Source organism: Macaca mulatta, chromosome 20, assembly GCF_049350105.2.
Source record: "Macaca mulatta isolate MMU2019108-1 chromosome 20, T2T-MMU8v2.0, whole genome shotgun sequence".
Lineage (NCBI taxonomy): Eukaryota > Metazoa > Chordata > Mammalia > Primates > Cercopithecidae > Macaca > Macaca mulatta.
Window position 1 is genome coordinate 62,025,644 of NC_133425.1, and position 19,696 is coordinate 62,045,339.

At 49.0% G+C, this 19,696-nt stretch overlaps 1 protein-coding gene across 14 annotated transcripts in view; it reads right to left on the bottom strand.

Annotated features, from left to right (window-relative positions):
- Positions 1–8,243: 8,243 nt before the first annotated feature.
- The window catches only part of TK2 (thymidine kinase 2), a 40,611-nt gene continuing 29,158 nt past the window's right edge, over positions 8,244–19,696 (bottom strand). For 10 of the 14 annotated variants that reach the window (XM_077984082.1, XM_077984080.1, XM_077984078.1 and 7 more), the window contains 4 exons: positions 15,539–15,627; positions 14,894–14,973; positions 12,568–12,648; positions 8,244–10,908 (listed from right to left, as the gene is read on the bottom strand). In XM_077984082.1, coding sequence (XP_077840208.1) covers positions 10,810–10,908; positions 12,568–12,648; positions 14,894–14,973; positions 15,539–15,627 — 349 coding nt within the window. In that variant the 3' untranslated portion in view covers positions 8,244–10,809. Of the gene's footprint in view, positions 10,909–12,563; positions 12,649–14,893; positions 14,974–15,538; positions 15,628–19,696 lie in introns of those variants that run through there. The other 4 variants (XR_001441771.3, XR_013410973.1, XR_013410972.1 and 1 more) reach the window with 2 other exon arrangements.

The following is a 19,696-nucleotide window of genomic DNA, read 5'->3' on the forward strand; positions in this document are numbered from 1 at the left end:
CTGGATGTGTAGTACACCCTTAATTCATCTAGGATCCACTATTGGCCTCCCTTTTCTCTCGGCTAATTTGTTGGGAGCTCAGGGTCAGCTCTCATGCCTGCTCTCCAACCAGGAGTGGGGGCACCCCCTCTACCTGCCATCTCCTGCCCCTTTATGTACACATATACATGCACACATGCACACAAGTGGGTACATTCAGCACGGCACATGCATATACACATGTCCTTAGTCATTCCTCATTGAGATCCCAACAGAGTGCATCCTCCTCCAACCAGGGGCTTCTCTATGCGGTGGCAGGTGTCACTAACCCAGGGACGGCCTCTTGGGCTTCCCATCTGTGAAATGGGAAACATTAAATAGGTGAAGGTCCCTTCAGGGTGCAAAGCAGGTGTGTAATAAATGTTGGTACCTGCCTTTGCTCTCCCTGAAACTGAGCATATAACCACACCACTTTCAGTCCTTAAGACCAAGATAAGGCCTCAGGCTGGAAGGATTTTAAAAGCTTTGGCTCCACCTCCATCCAAGTCAGAGAGAGTTGTCCACTAAGATAGCCCCTACACAGGATTTTTGAGACACAAATCAGGAAGCAGTATGCACTGGGCAGCACAGGGCACACTGGTTAATCACCCACTCATCCATCCAACCATCCATCCATCCCTGCCTTCCATCCTCCCTCCCTCCCTTGATCCTTCCTTCCCTCCATCCAACTGTCCATTCATCCCTGCCTCCCACCTCTCTCCTGCCCTTGATCCTTCCTTCCTTCCCTTCCTTTCCTTCCTTCCTGCCTTCCTTCCTTCCATCCAACCATCCATCCATCCATTCTTCCATCCATCCATCCCCACCTCCCACCCTCCCTCCCTCGATCCTTCCCTCCTTCCTTCCTTCCTTCCTTCCTTCTATCCAGCCAGCCATTCATCCATGCAACCATCCATTCATCCATCCATCCATCCATCCTAATCACTTAGCACAGCATCTGGTAGCCCACAGCCAAGCTGGAGAGCTGTCAGGGTGTAGAGCATTATGGGGAAAGTGAGGGAGCCACACCCCAGCCACAAGCCCCCATCAGGAACATCAAAAACAAGTCGGGCCAGGTGCGGTGGCTCATACCTATAATCCCAGCACTTTGGGAGGCCAAGACGGGAGGATCACTTGAGCCCAGGAGTTTGAGACCAGCCCGGACAACATAGCAAGACCTTGTCCCTATAAAAAAATATTTTTAAATCAGCCAGCCATGTAGTCTTAGCTACTCAGGAGGCTGAGATGGGAGGAATGCTTGAGCCCAGGAGCTCAAGGCAGGAGTGAGCCATGATTACACCACTGCACTCCAGCCTGGATGACAGAGTGAGACCCTGTCTCTTAAAATAAAAATAAATAAATGGGGGGCGGGGGGAAGAACAGGCTGATCAAGAGGCAGAACAGGTCAGCAATCTCAGGAGAAAGATGAGGCAAGAGGCTGCATCAGCTTGGAACCATGACAGCCACTCCAAGGCACATCCCCCAGGGCACCTGACCTGCAGCAAAGGAGCCTGGGAGAGCAACTTAGGCCAAGGATTCCAGAGGCAGGAAAGGCGAGCTAATTATTTTTCATTTTTATTCATTCTTTTCTGACCATTAACATAATAAGCATGCTTATTCCAAACCAAAACAGAACTTTTGCTCACTTCACTAAGCCTGCCCCTCCCACATTCCCCATCTGGGTCAAAGCGTCCATCATCCACTCACTCACTCCAATCCAATGCAGACATCATCCCTGACTGACATCTCTCTCTCTCCTCTCTCTCTCTCCTCCTCCCCCCGCTTTCTCTCTCTATCACATCCTTCATCCAATTCCTAGCTCCTCTCTTTCACAAGAGAGTCTGAATCCAACCCCTTCCCACCTCCTTCCACAGTAATCAAATTCACCATCGTCTCTCACTCACGTCCCTGGAGGCTGCCAGCCTTCTGCAGCCTGTGCTCCACCCAAATGCTGAAGGATTCTGTTAAAACCTACATTAGGGCTCTGCATGGTGGCACATGCCTGTAATACCAGCACTTTGGGAAGCTAAGGTGGGAGGATTGCTTGAGTCCAGGATTTTGGGACCAGCCTGGGCAACATAGAAAGACTCCATCTCTATATATTTAAAAATAATAATAATAAAATAAAAATGTTTAAAAAAAAAAAAAAAACCCTACATTTGATCATGATCCTCATGTGTTCAGTTCCCTCCAGGGGTACCTGAGGCCATATCAAGTCCCAGGCTCAGCCTCTCACTTCCCCTCTGAACTCATCTCAGGTCCCTTCCCCAATGTCCACTGTAGCCAAAGCCACCCTGGCTTCTGCAAGGTTCTGGAACATGCTGAGCCTGGCCCTATTCCCAGCCTCTGCACAGACTGTTCCCTCTGCTCTGTCTCCCTACCCCACCCTGCCATGTTCTCTTTCTTGTTATTCACATCTCCCCTTAAACGTCACCTTCTCAGAGAGGCCCCCTCTGACCAACCCTCTATCACATCAGCTTAGTTTAATTTTCTGCACAAAGATTTGAACTCATGTATTCATTTTCCATTTCCCCCCATTAGAAGATAAACTCCATGAGAGTTAAACTTCATCTTGTCTCATTCACCATTATTTCCAAGGATCCATCATATTAAACCATCAAATGAGCAGAAAACTTAAAAAGTACAGATGAATATGAAAACAAAAGCAAACATTACCATAATTTCCACCATTCAGAGATACCCAACGTCACCAGATTCCTGCAATTCCTCCCAGTCTTTTTTCTATATACGCATATATTAAACATTTGGGATTGTAATATTTACAGTGTTGTGCTTTGCCTTTATTTCCCATGAAGGGTGTTATTCTAACTAATTTTAGACCGAGAGAAAAGTTGCAAAATAGTACAAAGAACTCCTTTCCACTCCTGGCCCTGCTTCTCCTGAAGCTGACATCTTATGTAACCATAGTATAATGATCAACAACAGGAAATTAATATTGATACAATGTTATTAACTATACTACAAACATTATTTAAGTTTCCCAGTGTTCCATTAATATCCTTTCTCTACTCCAGGAGCATATACAGGATCCCACATTGCACCGAAGTTGACATCTTATGTAACCATAATATAACGATCAAGAACAGGAAATTAATATTGATACAATGTTATTAACTATATTACAAACATTATTTAAGTTTCCCAGTGTTCTATTAATATCCTTTCTCTATTCAGGAGCCTATCCAGGACCCCACATTGTATTTATATATTTTCCTTTGTCTCCTCCAGTCTATAATAGTTCTTCAGTTTTTTCCCTGTCTAACATGACCTTGGTGCTTTTAAAGAGCTTTTTCCAATCAGTTATTTTGTTGAATGGCCCTCCATTTGGGTTTGTCTGGTGCTTTCTTATTACTGGAGTCAAGTATGCATTTCTGGCAAGGATACCACACCAAAAAAAAAAGATACTACCAGGCACAATGGCTCACACGGTAATCCCAGCACTTTCAGAGGCCAAGGCAGGCAGATCACTTGAGCTCAGTTAGAGTCTAGCCTGGGCAACATGACAAAAGCCCTACTCTACAAAAAATACCAAAAATTATCCAGGCCTGGTGGCATGCACCTGTAGCCCCAGCTCCCCAGGAAGCTGAGGAGGATCACCTGAGCCCAGGAGGTCGAGGCTGCAGTGAGCTGTGATTGTGCCACTGTATTCCAGCCTGGGTGACAGAGCGAGACCCTGTCTCAAAAGGAAAAAAAAAAATAATGCTGTCCTCAATGCGTCTTCGTAAAGGCTTCATGATGTCACTACGTCTTTTTACCTTGATCACTTATTAAGCTGGTATCTATGGGGTTGCCATCTCCACTGTCAAATTAGTTACTTTCTTTCCCTTTTTACTTGATAAATAATATTGCGGAAAACAGAAACTATGCAAATCTTGTTTCTCCTCAAACTTCTGTCCACTAATTTTAGTATCGACAGGTAAATCTTGTGTGTGTGTATATATATATGTGTATATATATGTGTGTGTGTGTGTGTGTGTGTGTATATATATATATATATTTTAGGCAGTCTCGTTCTGTCGCCCAGGCTGGAGTGCAATGGCACGATCTCGGCTCACTGCAAGCTTCACCTCCCAGGTTCACGCCATTCTCCTGCGTCAGCCTCCAGAGTAGCTGGGACTACAGGCGCCTACCACCATACCCAGCTAATTTTTTTGCATTTTTAGTAGAGACGGGGTTTCACTGTGTTAGCCAGGATGGTCTGGATCTCCTGACTTCATGATCTACCCACTTCGGCCTCCCAAAGTGCTGGGATTACAGGCATGAGCCACCGCACCTGGCCTGTGATATTTTTAACTGTGGTGTTTGTGTAATGGCAAGTCTCTGTTTCTCTCTTGCCTTTTATGTGTATTAACTGGAAATCTATCATAAGGAAGCACTCCCTTTCTTCCCTGTTTATTTCTTCAATTGTTTATTTATAGCAGCATGGATTCATGGATATTTATTTTAGTCTATGTGTTAGAATCCAATACTATCGTAATTTATTTTTTCCTCAAACTGTTCCAGCTTTGGCCATTAGGAACTTCAGGCAAACTCCATTCCCTTGACATGGTTTCATCACCCCCGACCCCCCTGCACCTTCTTTCTAGCACCACAAGATATTCCAGGCTCATCTTGTCATTCCCCTGTGGCATCCCTGGAATCAACCACATCTCCTAGGAGCCCTGGTTCCTTTTACAGGAGAATGATGTTTAGAGACCAAGAACTGGGTACCAGGTGTGCTCACTGTTACTGGGTGCCATTGCTTCTAGACCCACTCAGGACAGAGCTAGGAAACACAGGTATGTGTACTAAGCACACATAAACATACACACAGATCTATATTTCTGTATCCATCTATATATAATTTTATTTATTATTTATTTAGAGACAGGCACTTGCTTAGTTACCCAGGCTGGAGTGCAGTGGTACAATCACAGCTCTCTGCAGCCTTGAACCCCTGGACTCAATCTATTCTCACACCGCAGCCTCCCAAGTAGCTGGGACTACAGGCACACACCATCACACCTGGCTAATTTTTGTATTTTTTGTAGAGACGGGGTTTTGCCATGTTGCCCAGGCTGATCTCTAACTCCTGGGCTCAAGCAATTCACCTGCCTTGGCCTCCTGAAGTGCTGGGATTACAAGGGTGAGCCACTAGAGCCTAAAATTTTAAAATCATGAGTTTAGACTGACATCTCCTATTCTAACACAGCACCACAGGGCTTATTCTAGCCCCCTCTCTATTATTTATAACCTCTTTCACTAACAATAAGAAATCCAGCCCTCATAGTCCACAATCTATTTACTTGTTTGTTCAACTTTAGTATACATAGTTTCAGAATCACTAACCTATACTCCTGTGAGAAACAGCTTTTTTTTTTTTGCCCATTGCAACCTCTGCCTCCTGGGTTCAAGCAATTGTCATGCCTCAGCCTCCCGACATAGCTGGAATTACAGGCGTGTACCACCACACCTGGCTAATTTTTGTATTTTTAGTAGAGACAGGGTTTCACCATGTTGGTCAGGCTGGTCTCTAACTCCTGACCTCAGGTGATCCACCCACCCTGGCCTCCCAAAGTGCTGGGATTACAGGCGTGAGCCACCATGCATGGTCGAGAAACACTTTTAATAACTATACTATAACTTTTATGTTCAGAAATGTTTGCCTTTACTCTTACCATATCCAGTAAAGACACTGTTTTCCATCGTTATATGTTAGTTCTGTTCTTTCCTGCCCCTTCAGTATGGTTATGTTACTCACCTGTGGTATAGTGGAGTTCATCTTGTTTTCTGTTTTCCCTACATCCTGGTTGCTCTTATTTATTTTGGCAGTATGTGAAAGGTATGTGAAACATTGCTATATCACAGTATGTAACAGTCACAGTTATAGAAAAAGACATTTCAGGCTGGGCACAGTGGTTCACTCATCCCAGCCCTTTGGGAGACCAAGGCGGGCATGTCACCTGAGGTCAGGAGTTTGAGACCAGCCAGGCCAACCCGGGGAAACCCCGTCTCTACTAAAAGGACAAAAATTAGCCAGGCGTGGTGGCGCACACCTGTAATCCCAGCTACTCAGGAGGCTGAGGCGTGAGAATCACTTGAGCCCGGGAGGCGGAGCTGCAGTGAGCCAAGAACACACCACTGCACTCCAGCCTGGGCGACAGGTAAGACCCTGTCTCAAAAAAATAAAAATAAAAATATGTTTCAGAGAAGTTTCATTCCCTTCTCATCCCTGTAGCCCAGTCCCATCATTTCCTTCTTTCCAGCCTTTTCCTACCAACTTATTTTGTCTCTGGGTGTCCTTCCTATATTTCCTTTGCATCTGTTTATTTTCTTCTATCGCTTTTTTTTTTAATTTATTTTTCGAGATGGAGTTTCATTCTTGTTGCCCAAGCTAGAATGCAATGGCGTGGTCTCGGCTCACTCCAGCCTCCACCTCCTGGGTTCAAGTCATTCTCTTGCCTCAGCCTCTCAAGTAGCTGGGATTACAGGCACCCACCACCACGCCTGGCTAATTTTTTTGTATTTTTAGTAGAGATGGGGTTTCGTCATGTTGCAGGCTGGTCTTGAACTCCTGACCTCAGGTGATCCACCCACCTCCCAAAGTGCTGGGATTACAGGCATAAGCCACCGCACCCAGACTCTCTACTTTCTAATACAAAGTATCTATAGCAAACTATAGATACTCATTTGGGCATTGCTTTTTTCATATAACTTTATGTCCTAGAAATTATTTCGTATCTATTCAGAGATCTTCCTCATTCTTCTGTACAGCTGCATAGTACTCCATCATGTGAACGGAAAATAGTTTACTTAACCACTCTCTTATATATGCATCTTTAGATTGTTTCCAATATTTTGTAATGATTAACTATCTCCCAGGACACCTGTGTTCCACAGAGCCCAGAGCCCAGTCTAGTAAACAGAAAAAGAAGAAGAAACACAGAAAGAAATTCAAGACAGCTTCTGTGGACAGCAGTAAATGGCAATACCCATTCTGGATTCCATGACATAGGCTTTCTCTTAGCTTCTGTTTAATGATAGCTTCTGCCAAGTTCACTGTCTTATGTAAACTAGAGGAACACGAAATTCACTCCAGCCTTAGGGAAGCTGAGGGGATGGGATTATTAGGAAAAGAAAGTGTGTGCCAGTAACCCTGAGGCCTTCAGTGAGTAATTCTGGCCAAGCCCAGAGCAGCCAGGGATGTATTATTACTATTCCATTCTGAACAATGGATGACTGACATTTGCAAGAGCTTGTCAATTATTTTAATAACTAACTCTTCAGGGTGGAGAGGGCCAAGGAGATGGGTGTTCCTCATTCCACACATACTTGAACACTTGAGGGAGCTCCCCACCCCAGGGCTCTAGGAAAACAGAAGTGATTCAGATTCCATAGTACCCTGTGGGTAGACAGGTTTCAGGACCACCTTTTACCTGCTCTGAGGTTTAAATGGCACCACCGTCCCAGGTCTAATGGTGCGAGTCTGCAGGAAGATTGTTCTGACTGATATATTTCCCCAGGCGGGGAGGACACTTCTCATCTAGGTGAAGAGCTCCTATGGAAATGAAAGGGGCAGAAAGAGAAAGTGAAAGGCAAAAACAAGTTGGGTAATGTTTCCAGAGGTCCACATTCACTCGTTTGTAAATTCCGTCACTCATGTCATTGGAACAAGGACAAGGTGGTTTCATTCCTCACAGGGTTAGGCCTTGCAAGGGACATTATGGTGTGGGACGGGGATGGTGAGGGTGAGGATGAGGGTGGGATGACATGGGAGCAGAGGGGAGAGGGAGGTGAGGCCCAGAGGACTCCGAAGCGCTGATGCCAGGTCATGTGACCGGTTCTGCGGGTGGCCACTGCCCTCTTGCCTTTCCCCCACCTCCCAGGGCCTCTAGCAAAGCCTTGTAGGAACCTTCCAACTTATCTTAGTTATGCCTTGGAAAGGGACATTATCAGCATCTGGATTACGGTGTGGATGGGGAGCAGTGGGCTCTGATGCCAACCGTGGCCAGAGCAGGAGCTCCAGGCACCATCCTGGACAGTCAGGCCCTGGAAGAAGGAAGCCAGGAGCCAAGAGGTGGAACCAAAAGAGAAAGGTGGGAAGAGCCTGGGACCCCGATGGCCCCTAAGCCACCACAAAGCCCGAGACCACCCCGCTACACACTTCTTTTGTGTAAAAGATAAATATATTTCTATCTAGTTTCCAAAAAAAACAGGTACATAAGATATTTTTAAATGGTTATAATCACATATTTTACATGTACAGTCAAAAAGCTTAAATAAAAACTGGAATAAACGCTAACTGAAAGAAAATGTATATGACGTGCAACATTTTTAAAAAGTCAGCGAGAGGTAGAGGAGCTGAGCAGTTCTGGCGTGTACTGATTTCATGTCCCCATGGAACTACAGTCTCAAAGCAAGGATGAGGTGGGCCCAACACATCTGGAATGTCACTGCCCTGGGTGGCCCCTCTGGCTCTACAGGGATGCCAGCCCTGCCATGCCCCTCCCAGCCACGGCCAGGAGCCTCTGGGGAGGACCCCCCAGTGCTCTAAGGACAAGGCCCCATTGTGCCCATGTCCCATCTGTCCTTCTCCTGCCCCGGTCCACAGTGTCTATGACTGCTCTGTGGCCCCTGCCCCCACCAGCCCTGCCTGCCACAGGGGGACAGCAGCCCTTGTGCAAGTTGGCTTCAGCCATTTCAGGTATGGTCTCTAGGATGGGAGGATTTTGCGACCTGCCCTGGCCACTGCTGATGCACCCAGCCTCCTCTCCAAGGTGGAAGGCAGGGAGGACAGCAGGCTCTTCTTGGACCCATACATTCCATGTTAGGAAACATGGGGTTTGAAAAATAAAAACACGTTACTCTACTGGCAAAAGGATGCTGGCAGGAGCTAAAATCACTGGCCCAGGAAGCACTTCAAAATCAACAACAGGGCTTAGGTGAAGGAGTTACTGGGTATCACAGAGTAAAAGAAAAATCATGGGTACATGTTCTCAGGACCTCTTGAGATTGTGCCTTGGGCAAAAAAAAAAAAAAAGTGGAAAAAAAAAAAGAGAAATCACATTTGCCCCAAAATGGATGCGCAAAATGAGCCTAGGGGAAATATTGGACTGTTCATTTAAAAATTCTCAAGATGGACCCCACATGTCAAGATTCCCGGTAGCAAAGGTTCTACCTTCCCCAGTTTTCCAGCTAATTAGCAGCACATGGGCTACAGGTGCTGCTAGACACAGCTCCCGCCTGGCTGCTGCCTCTCATCCTGCCAATGGCACAAGAACTGGTCCGAACAGGAAGAACCAGGAGTTGAAGGCCTTGACTTCTTAACTCTCTGGGACTGGCCCAGCAGGGTCACTTGGCACCTCTGCAGAGTCGGAGCACTGCATGTACAGGTGCCCATACTCACAGGGGCCTGGGAGTGGCCTTGCTACCTCTATTTACAGCTAACGGCTGCTCTGAGAGCCCATGGCCTGTTTCTCCAGAGTTGAGCCTTAATCCTTCCCAGGGTTTGCATCCAGTCTTCTTGAAGCTCGCTCTGCCCACCTCCGAAGCTTCAGGACTAGCAATGCTTCCAGAGCCTTTATTTGCGAATCCCAGTTTTCCAGACTGTCCCCAAAGGGAATATTCTTTCTTTCTCTTGTTTTCTGCTTGATCCAAGGGACAGCCTTGCTTTCAACGCAGTTCCAGCTGAGTGAAGTTAAGGTATTTTCGGAACCAAAAGATGATTTCAGGCTCTATGGCTCGAGGCATTCCCCTGGATGAAAGAACATTTCAAAAAGACTTAAGGCCACTTGTATCTCTCCCTTGGGCCACAGACTTTCAGTAATTCCAAGAGTAAAGCTCCTTATAGAAGGACACAGATAGTACGGGAGCCTTGGAAGCCAGGGCTGGCTGCCCCTTGCCTCCGCTTGGCTCTGGGCAAACCAGCCACACACCAAAAGCGACTTCCCTGACATGGAGTTGGCAGCAGCTGAAGCAGGACCTTCATCGCCAAGGAGACAGAGCACCATTCAGGAGCCAGCGTGTGAATCTCCTAACGTCAACATCCACAGGAGGACGTGGTGGATGGGCCTGCAGTGGCCTCGGGCGGGGAAACCACTGAACACCAGGCTCCAGTCAAATGCAGCACAATTTTGTGGAAGTCTAGAAATGCTGACTGTCCTTGGGAACTGCTCAACATTGAGAAAATGTTATTGGCTCCACACACTGCCAGCTCTGCCCAAAGAGACACGAGAGCCTCCAACCAGAAGAGGCAGGGCGGTGGGGAACAGCTCTCAGGAGGAGGCAGCCAGGGCAAAGGAAAGTTGTGGAGTTGGCTGAAAGTCTGAATGGTGCCAGCTCCACTGCACACTGGCTGTGTGACCTCTGGGGAGCCCTCAATCTTTCTGAGCTTCAAATTCCTCACCTGGGACATAAGACTCCTACCTCAGCCTCCTGATGAAGGCTGAGATGATTGGTACACAGCTCCAGCGGGACGTCAGGCACACAGCAGGTGCACTCCCTAAGGGCTTCATGAAAGCAACTCGGCAGCTCGAAGCCACTGGAAGAGGCAGCCGGGGAATGTGAGGCTGCGAACAGCAAAGGGCTTGGCAAACCCATTGGTCCCGTTTGTCACTTACCCACGAGGGCCAGAGACTTATGACAAAGACACTAGCAAAGGAGATGAGACCATTAGGAAAATCAAGCCGGCCAGACACAAAGCCCTCCTGGGAGCAAGTTTTTCCAGATTGCTCATAATAGCTAACTTGGCAGCAGCAGGCATTTTTCAGACATGATCCATAGACCTTCTGCCTCCTATGGGCCAAGCTTCCGATTCTCTGGAGTTAATATTCGATCCCGATTTTGTTCAAAGAGTTGTAACATCCTCTCCATGTGGTGGTCAGCCTCGATCACCTGGAAATTAGACACATGGGTCACAGGGCTGCACTGACCTCAGCAGCATCCTCCCTTCACAGCTGGAGAGAGAGACATGGAAGCAGGCAGCAGACAGCAGGGGGCAGGGGGCACAGAGAAGGTTGCAGGCAGATAAAAAGGAAGGTTAGAGCCAAACTGCTCTCAGCTCTAGGGCAATCTACATTTCCAATGAGGTTTTCACTTAAGAATGTACTATAAGAGCCAGGTATGGTGGCTCATGTCTATTATCCAAGCACTTTGGGAGGCTGACACCTGAAGATGACATGAGCCCAGGAGTTTGAGACCAGCCTGGGCAACATAGTGAGACCCTGTAAGCTCATGAATGATTTTTTTCCCTCATCACTTTCTACCCTCCTTTTTTTTCATAATGAGGGAGAAAAATAAACTGTACTTATTTAAAAATCTACTACAGTAGGCTGGGTGCAGTGGCTCATGCCTGTAATCCCAGAATTTTGGGAGGCCGAGGCAGACAGATCACTTGAGGCCAGGAGTTTGAGACTAGCCTGGACGACATGGCAAAACCCCATCTCTACGAAAAATATAAAAAATCAGTCAGGCATGGTGGCATGCACCTATAGTCCCAGCTACTCGGGAGGCTGAGGCAAGAGAATCACTTGAACCCAGGTGGCAGAGGTTGCAGCAAGCCGAGACTATCACTGCATTCCAGCCCGGGCAACAGAGCGAGACTCTGTCTCAAAAACAAACAAACAAAAAACTACTACAGTAATATCTCACTTTTCAGAACCTCACTGCTTACAAGAGCCATGAGCAGAAGTGTTTGAGCCCAAACAGATGCTCCTATGGCCACGCACAAAAGCTGATGCATAGCCCTGCCTCACAGTCCATCAAACATTGTTCCTATAGCCATGCACAAAAGCTTGCACACAGCCCTGCCTCACAGCCCATCCCATGTTGTATATGTAACCATCTTAGGTTCCCTCCAATCAAGACTCAGAGGGACTCCAGACTCCGCATTTCTTGGGAGCATCTGGGCCACTGTGCATTTGTGTGAGTAAAGAAATCTGGAAACAGCAAACTGGAAAACAAGGACGGGGAAGTGAGGAAATGCTGACAGGGGCAGATACATCAATATCAGTCAGAAATGATACATGGCAGCAAGAGAAAGGAGGGTTACTGTAAAAAGTAAACACAGGAATGCAGAGACATTAGTGGGTAGGACAGACAGTTCCACACCTCAGCACTTCCTAAGGGCATCACCGTGTGGCAGCCCAGACCAGACACTGACATTCCTTCTGATGACCTGAGTCACCAAACAAAGGTGAAATGAGGTTCTGTGTCATCCACGGAAGAAGGAAGGTCACATCAGAGGAACCACCATCCCAAATGGTGAAAACTGAAACCCGGGTCTACAGTCTTCACTGAAGATGCTGGATCAGTGACAACCGCCAGGTGTGATGGCACTGACAGACTGCCTTCCCTTGGGTCTGGCCAACTCACTCTGAGACTCAGCCCAGAAACAGGGACTAGGAGAGAGAGGACCAGCCTTCCCACCTTCCTCCTTCCAAGTTGTCAAACTCTAAAGGACTGTGCCCTCCCCTGTCTGCAAGATGGCTGACATTCCCTGGGTCACTCCTCTTTCTAGAATAGTCTCGTACCCTGTAAGGGAGTCTTACTTACCAGAACAGGGGCTGCCACGGGGAAAAGGCTGCCTTTGATGAGCCACTCCTCATGGAGATGGTGAATTGCTTCCAGGTATTCCTGCCAGGGAAACATAAACAGTCTGTCGGGAGTGGGCAGGGCACACCCCGCCCACCAAGGGTCTCAAGCAGAGGGGGACAAAATAGTCAATGACCATAGGCAGTGACTCGGACAAAGCAACCCTGCAAGAGCAAACCTGGCTCAGGCAGACCGTGGCAGACGCAGCTGCACAATTGGTGGCCAGGTTGAGCAAAACGACAGCAGAAGTGTCACCAGCCACCCTGCTCTGCTCCACTGGGGGTTCATAGGCACAAACACTGGCCCTTCCTCTGGCGCCTGAATCAAAGCCAAGGCAAAAGGCAGGACCCACGCCTGCCTTCTCCCATTTACTGCCACTTCTGCAGCAGCAAGGCCTCAGTTCCTTCAGACAGGGGCCCAGCCCCAGGCAGCCTCTAAACCCTCCCCTCTGTCTTGCAACCAAGAGGACCATGACCCTCACCCCTTGCCCTTCTAGCCCCTCAACAACTCATAACCTATAGACCCTCGAGACTATAAAGACCGCCAGCTGCAGAAAGCCTGATGTGGTGGAGCCCAAGGAAAAAGGGGCACAGGCCCTCTCGAGCCATGGGGCCTACATATCGGGCAGAGCAGATACTCGTGCTCTCCCAGGCACAGAGTGGGATGGCTCCTCACACAGATTTCACTCGCCAACAGAGGCTCGCGTGTCAACTCTGCAGCTGCCTTTTCATCTGCTGCCCAGCTCTCCCTTGGCAACAGGAGCCAGATGTGTCCCATGGACTTGGTCAAACCCTTAAGACAATGGCTTAGATCACAACTTGGAGGGACCCCAGACTTGGGGAGCATCTGGGTCACTGCAGAGCTGCTGTGCCCATCACAGCACAGTCCAGCCTGGCCCCATTCCACCACACTCCATCTTCCTAGCATTCTTGTCTCCAAGATTTCAAAGGAGCTGCCCAGAGTGAAGCCCGGGCCTTCATAGCAGGAATGCATCGTGCTGGCACCAGGGAAAAAGAAGGCTGAGCAAGCCTTCAGGAGTTGGATAGGCCTCCCAGGGCCCCCAGTCCAGCCTATCCTGAGCTCAGAACCCCTGACGCCCCACTGAATGCTTGCCCAACTTCTGTCTCCCTCCAGAGGCAGCTTTTCACATGGGACATTCAGTTCAATACTAACTGAGCAACTACTAGGCACCAGGCCCCAAGGCACGTGCAGAGGACACAGAGAGAATAAGACCCAATCTTAAAAAGCCGATATTAATGAGGGATGGGGGAAAAAAGGTATAAACAAATAGTGTCAGTATACTGTCCTAAGGCCTGTGATCAAAGAAAGCCAGTGGGTGGGTTTGGGGGGGTTACAATGGAAGGAAGGTCAGGGGTGGCTTCCTGGAGAAGGTGACATCTGAGTAATACTTTAAAGTCAAAGGAAACAACTGTGCAAAGGCACATTTGCATAGCTCCACTGTGCTTGTAGATGTTTGTGTGTGGCCACAACTAGTTCCTTACAGCCACAGCATAGAAAGTAAGGAATGGAGGAAGATAATGCCAGAGAGGCAGTTGGGGCCGGGTCATAAGCCATATTACAAAGTGAGGACTGCATCCTAGCCAGTAGCAAGGCACTGAAGGGTTCTGGGCTGGGAAATTGCACGAGTGGTGATAAGTATTGGAAATATCAGCTGCGCAGCAGCCTGGAGGCTGGATTTTGAGGGAGATGTGAGGAGGGAAGGACCAGGGCAAGAAGCACAGCCCGGGCCTGTACTGGCAGAGTCCCCATGAGAGTCAGTGTGGCCTGAGCAGAACTCAGAGGGGCATGGCATCTCTCCAGTGGGCAAGCACTACTGAGCATGAGCACTGCCTCCATGCTGGGCACTGCGCTGAGCACTAGGGATGCAGCAGTGCACAAGGGGGCTGGTCCTGTCCTCCTGGAACTCACATTCTAGGGAGGACCCAGAGAGCACAAGGCCAGGCAATCTTCAGGAGGCAGAAGAGACAAGCCCTGGTGCTGACAAGATGGGAAGGGGCAGGTGGGGAGGGGAGGGGAACACCTCCAAGCAGGAGGGTTGCCAAACCATGAGTCAGCGACCACAGGAAGCCAAGCAGATCTGGACATCCACGTGGGTCTCTGGCCAAACAGGAAGTCAGAGTTCACCCCCTGATACACTTGGTTCCTGTTTCTCTCTCTGCAGACAAGGGCACAATGATCTCATGGGGGTGGGGCTAGGAGAGGAAGCCGGGCGTGGACAGAGGTGGTTTCCCAGTTTGTCTTTAACCAAGCCGAAGAGGCCTCTTACCAGTGGAATGACCTTCTCCTCTTCCCTGCATCTCCTCTTTAACCTCTGGTAACAAGTCTCAGGATTGGTCCGAAGATAAACTGAGGTTAAAAGAATACGTGGCTCTCAGGACTCTGCTCATGGCTTGGAAGCGAAGCAGGCACACGGGCAAAGGCGGGAGGAAGGTCTGCACAGTTCAAGCAGGAGGCAGGGAGGGCCAGCTCTCGGCTTGACCACTGACCCTCGGCCCCGATTTTCATTCTCTTTCTGTGTCACCAGCCCCGTGGGGTCGTTTTGAGGCTGAATGGGATTCTGTTCATAGACAGAGCTCAGCACAGGCCTCACACCAAGCAGGTCTCAGTGAATGTTCAGGCTCTGTCCTTCCTGTTCTTTACCAACTAGAAAACCCATCAGATCACAGTGGATTTGGGTCTGAAAGTAGCGGAGGCAGGGAGGGAAGTTTAAAGAACAAAAGCCAAGATTCTTCTCCATGACAGACCAGAAGCCCCAAATTCTGTCTGCCCTCAGGTAGAAGGCTGAACTCCTATGGGGAAGGAATTGCCGAGTGCCTCACCCATTGCCCCCAAGGGTTGGGGCCCAGCCAAGCACATCCTCAAGGGGCCCAGGAGAGAGACCAGAGGTGGAGGTGGGAGGGGTGCATCTCACCAATCAAATCAATGGACACGTCCATGTTCCTCAAGATCCAGTCAAACCATTCCGACAGAACTACATAGTCCACTTCTGGCATCTTCCCACTGCAATGAGAGTTGTAAGGGCTTATTCACCTAAAGGAAAGCTTCTGGGCTATGCAATTCCCCCAAAAGGATCTGGAGATGGCTCTCACTGAAAGGGAGTCAGCAAGGGTACCAGGGCACAAAGTGATCCATGCAATACTAGACATGCAGTGACAAGGACCCTAAGCATTCCCGACTTCCTGCTGCCTGGGGGCAGCTTATGGTGCAATGCTGCAAGGGCCATGGCACAGAGTGATGGGAGAATTCACTTGGGATTGGAACTCTAAGCAGAGAAAGGGACTTTAAAGCTTGTGCCCTGAGAACAGAGACAGTGCTCAGGTTGGGCAATGAATCAGCAAACCAATTTCACTTTTAGAAATTTATTTTGTGGACCAGGGTGGTGGCTCATGCCTGTAATCCCAGCACTTTGGGAGGGTGAAGTGGGAGGATCGCTTGAGGCCAGATGTTCAAGACCTGCCTGGGCAACATGGAAAGACCCCCATCTCTACAAAAACTACAAAAAAATTAGCTAGGTGTGGTGGCACATGCCTATGGTCCCAGCTACTTGGGAGATTGAGGCAGGAGGATCACTCGAGCCCAGGGGTTCAAGGCTATAGTGGGTCATGATCATGCCACTGCACTCCAGCCTGGGCAACAGAGTGAGACCCCTGACTCTGACAAAACAAAAAATTTATTTTGTGAAAATAATCATGATGCTCACTGTTGCACTGTTTAAAACAATAAAAAACTAAATCTTGGTAAATCTATATAACAGAAAATTCATGCAGTAACTGAAGGATGATATTGTAAAATAATATTTAATGGCATGGAAAAATTTCAAATCTAATGTTCAGTGAAAGCAACATGATCTAAAACTGTGTATACCCCAACCACATTTCCAAAACTATTCACCAATGCATCTTGGAAAGGCAGGAAAGAAAAATATCAAAATGTAAACAGTGCTTTTCTCGAGCTGCAGGACTATGTGAGACTTTTATTCTTTATACCTTTTTGTATTTTCCAAATTTTAACAACACATTACTTCTCAAATCAGCAAATCAGCAGTGGGGGTTGGGGAGCATTACTACACATTCTATTTTTTATTTTTTTAAGACAGAATCTTACTCTGTCACCCAGGCTGGAGTGCAGTGGCGTGATCTCAGCTCACTGCTCGGTTCAAGCAATTCTCCTGCCTCAGCCTCCTGAGTAGCTGGGACTACAGGCGTGCACCACCATGCCAGGCTAATTTTTGTATTTTTAGTAGAGACAGAGTTTCACTATGTTGGCCAGGCCGGTCTCGAACTCCTGACCTCAAATGATCCACCTGTCTCAGCCTACCAAAGTGCTGGGATTACAGGCATGAGCCACTGCGCCCGGCCTACTACATATTTTAAATGTTAACTTTAAAAGAAAGACAAGAAGGCAAGAAAGTGGGAAGGAAGAACAAGCCCAGGGTGAAGGAGAAATCTGGCATCTATTCCTGGTATTTCTGTGGGTTTCCTGTGACCTGGGAGGAAATCAACAGGAAAGAGAGAGCAGGAATGGCCACGGCTGGAGGGCACAAGCCTATCAGCAGGCAGATGACCCTCACAGGCCTAGCAGAGGAATTCTCCCTTTAACATCCTCCATTCCACTAGTGGCTCCATGTGGGACCCGCTCAGAGCTGGGTTCAGCAAGACTGGCCATGGAGGAGTGACCATACCTGAGCCGTGTGCAATGGGAGGCTCCCAGGGGGAGGGGGTGAGGAGGGGCTGACTCCATCCCATGAGGGGATGAGGATGGAAGGAAGTAAGAGGCTGGAAAAGTGAGGCAGGAACTCTAGGAGGTCAAGGGCACAAGCAGCCCTGTCTTGGGGCCTAATAGCAAGGCATGACACCAACTGGGGAGGGACATTCTCCCCTAGTCTATGAGACCACCCCCATGTTCTCAGCAGAGAAGAGCATTTGACAGAGGAGCAGGACAGTGGACGGAGAACAGCAGGGGGGCCTGAGCAGACTGCAGCACAGAGGCCAGGGCAGACCAACCTGTGGGACTGCCAGGACTCCCAGCTGCGTGGGGGAGGGGAGGCGGGCGGAGTGGGAAGGAAATCCTGCAGCATTAGAGAGGGGATTCCCAGTCAACAAAACTCAGGCACTATAAGTTCAGGTGACGACTTTGTGCCCACAGGCTGCCTCCCTGCCTCCTCTCCACTTACCTCCTTAAAAGTAGCCTATTCTTTATTCAGGGTCCATCCACAGACCCAAGGGCTTCAGGGAAACCTGACCCACCCCAAGCTTCCAAGCCTTAGGGTAGGCACAATTGATCTAAGGGAAGTCGTCTGCCCTGGTTCCAGCAATGTGTTCGGGAAGCCAAGCTAAGTCAATCAGTGCAGGGCCTCCCCCAGACAGGGGCCCGATTTGGATTAGGCAGGCATGAGGGAGGTTTGCAGGGACTTACAGAAAAGATACTTCCGCACGCTTGGGGAAGAGCCACTAGCAAGACACCTGCCCTTACTCCAACCAGCGAGTGAGAAGCCCAATGCTGCCGCGACTACATTGTCCCCCTGAAAGAATCGCACTGAGGACACGAACAGGATGCAGAGCAGGAAAATGAAGAGAAACAAGGCCAGAGGCATCAAATTAAGCCATCTGTTGGGAGTTGACAACAACTCATTGTTCAGGCTACTCTGAGTTGGGTTTCAGTTAGTTCAGCTCTGAATATTTGACGTTCAAGAAACCAAACCACTCTCTTTTATTTTCCGTTTCTGGAAAAATTAGACTGAGAAAAAATCGGCTCCAAGAAAATGAGGATGTGCAATGAGGAAGCTGCTGATTAGCTTCTCCCCTACTCCAGCAAACTCACAGCTTGAGGGCACAGAAGAGGTGGCACCGAGGGGGTGGAGCCAGTTAGCAGCAATTGAGGAGAAGTTAAGCTGCCAATGGGACAGTCTCCCAAGTCTCCAAGGCTGGACTAACCACCGGAGGACCTCATGTGTCTACAGAGTTCAAGGAAGACTGTCCAATCCCAGAGCTGGGAGGGTGCCCACAGATATGACCATGGAACTGAACCGCAGCTCAGAACACATGAAGCAGTGTTAACTAAAACCAAACCAACCACCACTGCAAAACGGTCACAGTGCATGGAGGTCCACACATGGAGACATGGGGAGGGGGTCACACCTGTGGGGGACTCTGGGACTGAGAGATTCTGGTGGCTCTGCCCCCGCCACAGCTCCCCTGGGAATCGGCTCCAGGTAGTCACAGGGGCCTCCCACTCCCACCCCCACCACAGTCAAACAAAAGGCTTCCCCCACAGGGTTGGTGCAGACTGAGGGCCAGCTTCTCCCTTCCCAATGTTCTTGGAAGGGGTCCTTGGTGGGGTGGCCTCCCGTGGGCAGGGTCAGTAGGCCAGACCTATCGAAAACCCTTCCATGACTGGAACTGTGTGCCGGAAGAGGCTGGGGGATCCAGGAGGACTGATTGACCAGTGGCTGAGCTGAGTGAGGAAACAGAAGCCTGATCTCCATGACTCCGAGGGACATGGGGCACGGCAGGCGCTATTCTAACTGTACTTCCTCCTAGGAACTCTGCCCAGCTCCTCCTGTGTCTGTCTCAAGCATGGGGCTCCCCACACCACCGACAAGACAAGCCATAGCCTTTATTTCTATAGAACACACGGAGAGTAATACCAAGCAAATCCAAGTCTGGCAAATCCAAGCACATGACTCAACAGTGGGCACGGGAGTCTCACCCCTCCCCTGACCCCAAGGGGGCAAAACTAAGGTCTTCGTCCACATGAATACATGAATCCTGCTGTTACATCAGCACAATTTCTTGCATCCTTCCTTGAGGCCCAGAGAGCCCCCAGTCTGTGCGGAATGGATTAGAAGAGCTCCCTTGTATACGTTATTTCCTTTTGTTTTCACAAGACCTTGTGAGGCTAGCTTCAGTCCCAATTTGTAGAAGAAACCTGAGGATCAGAGAAGTGAAGGCCAACTCTGTCTGAGCAGGGGTTCAAGCCTGGCTCTCCCTACCCCCAAACCCAAATGCTCTCCACTGCACCACCCGCCCGCCCCACTCTGTCAGCTGACCTGGATCAAATCCAGTCTCTC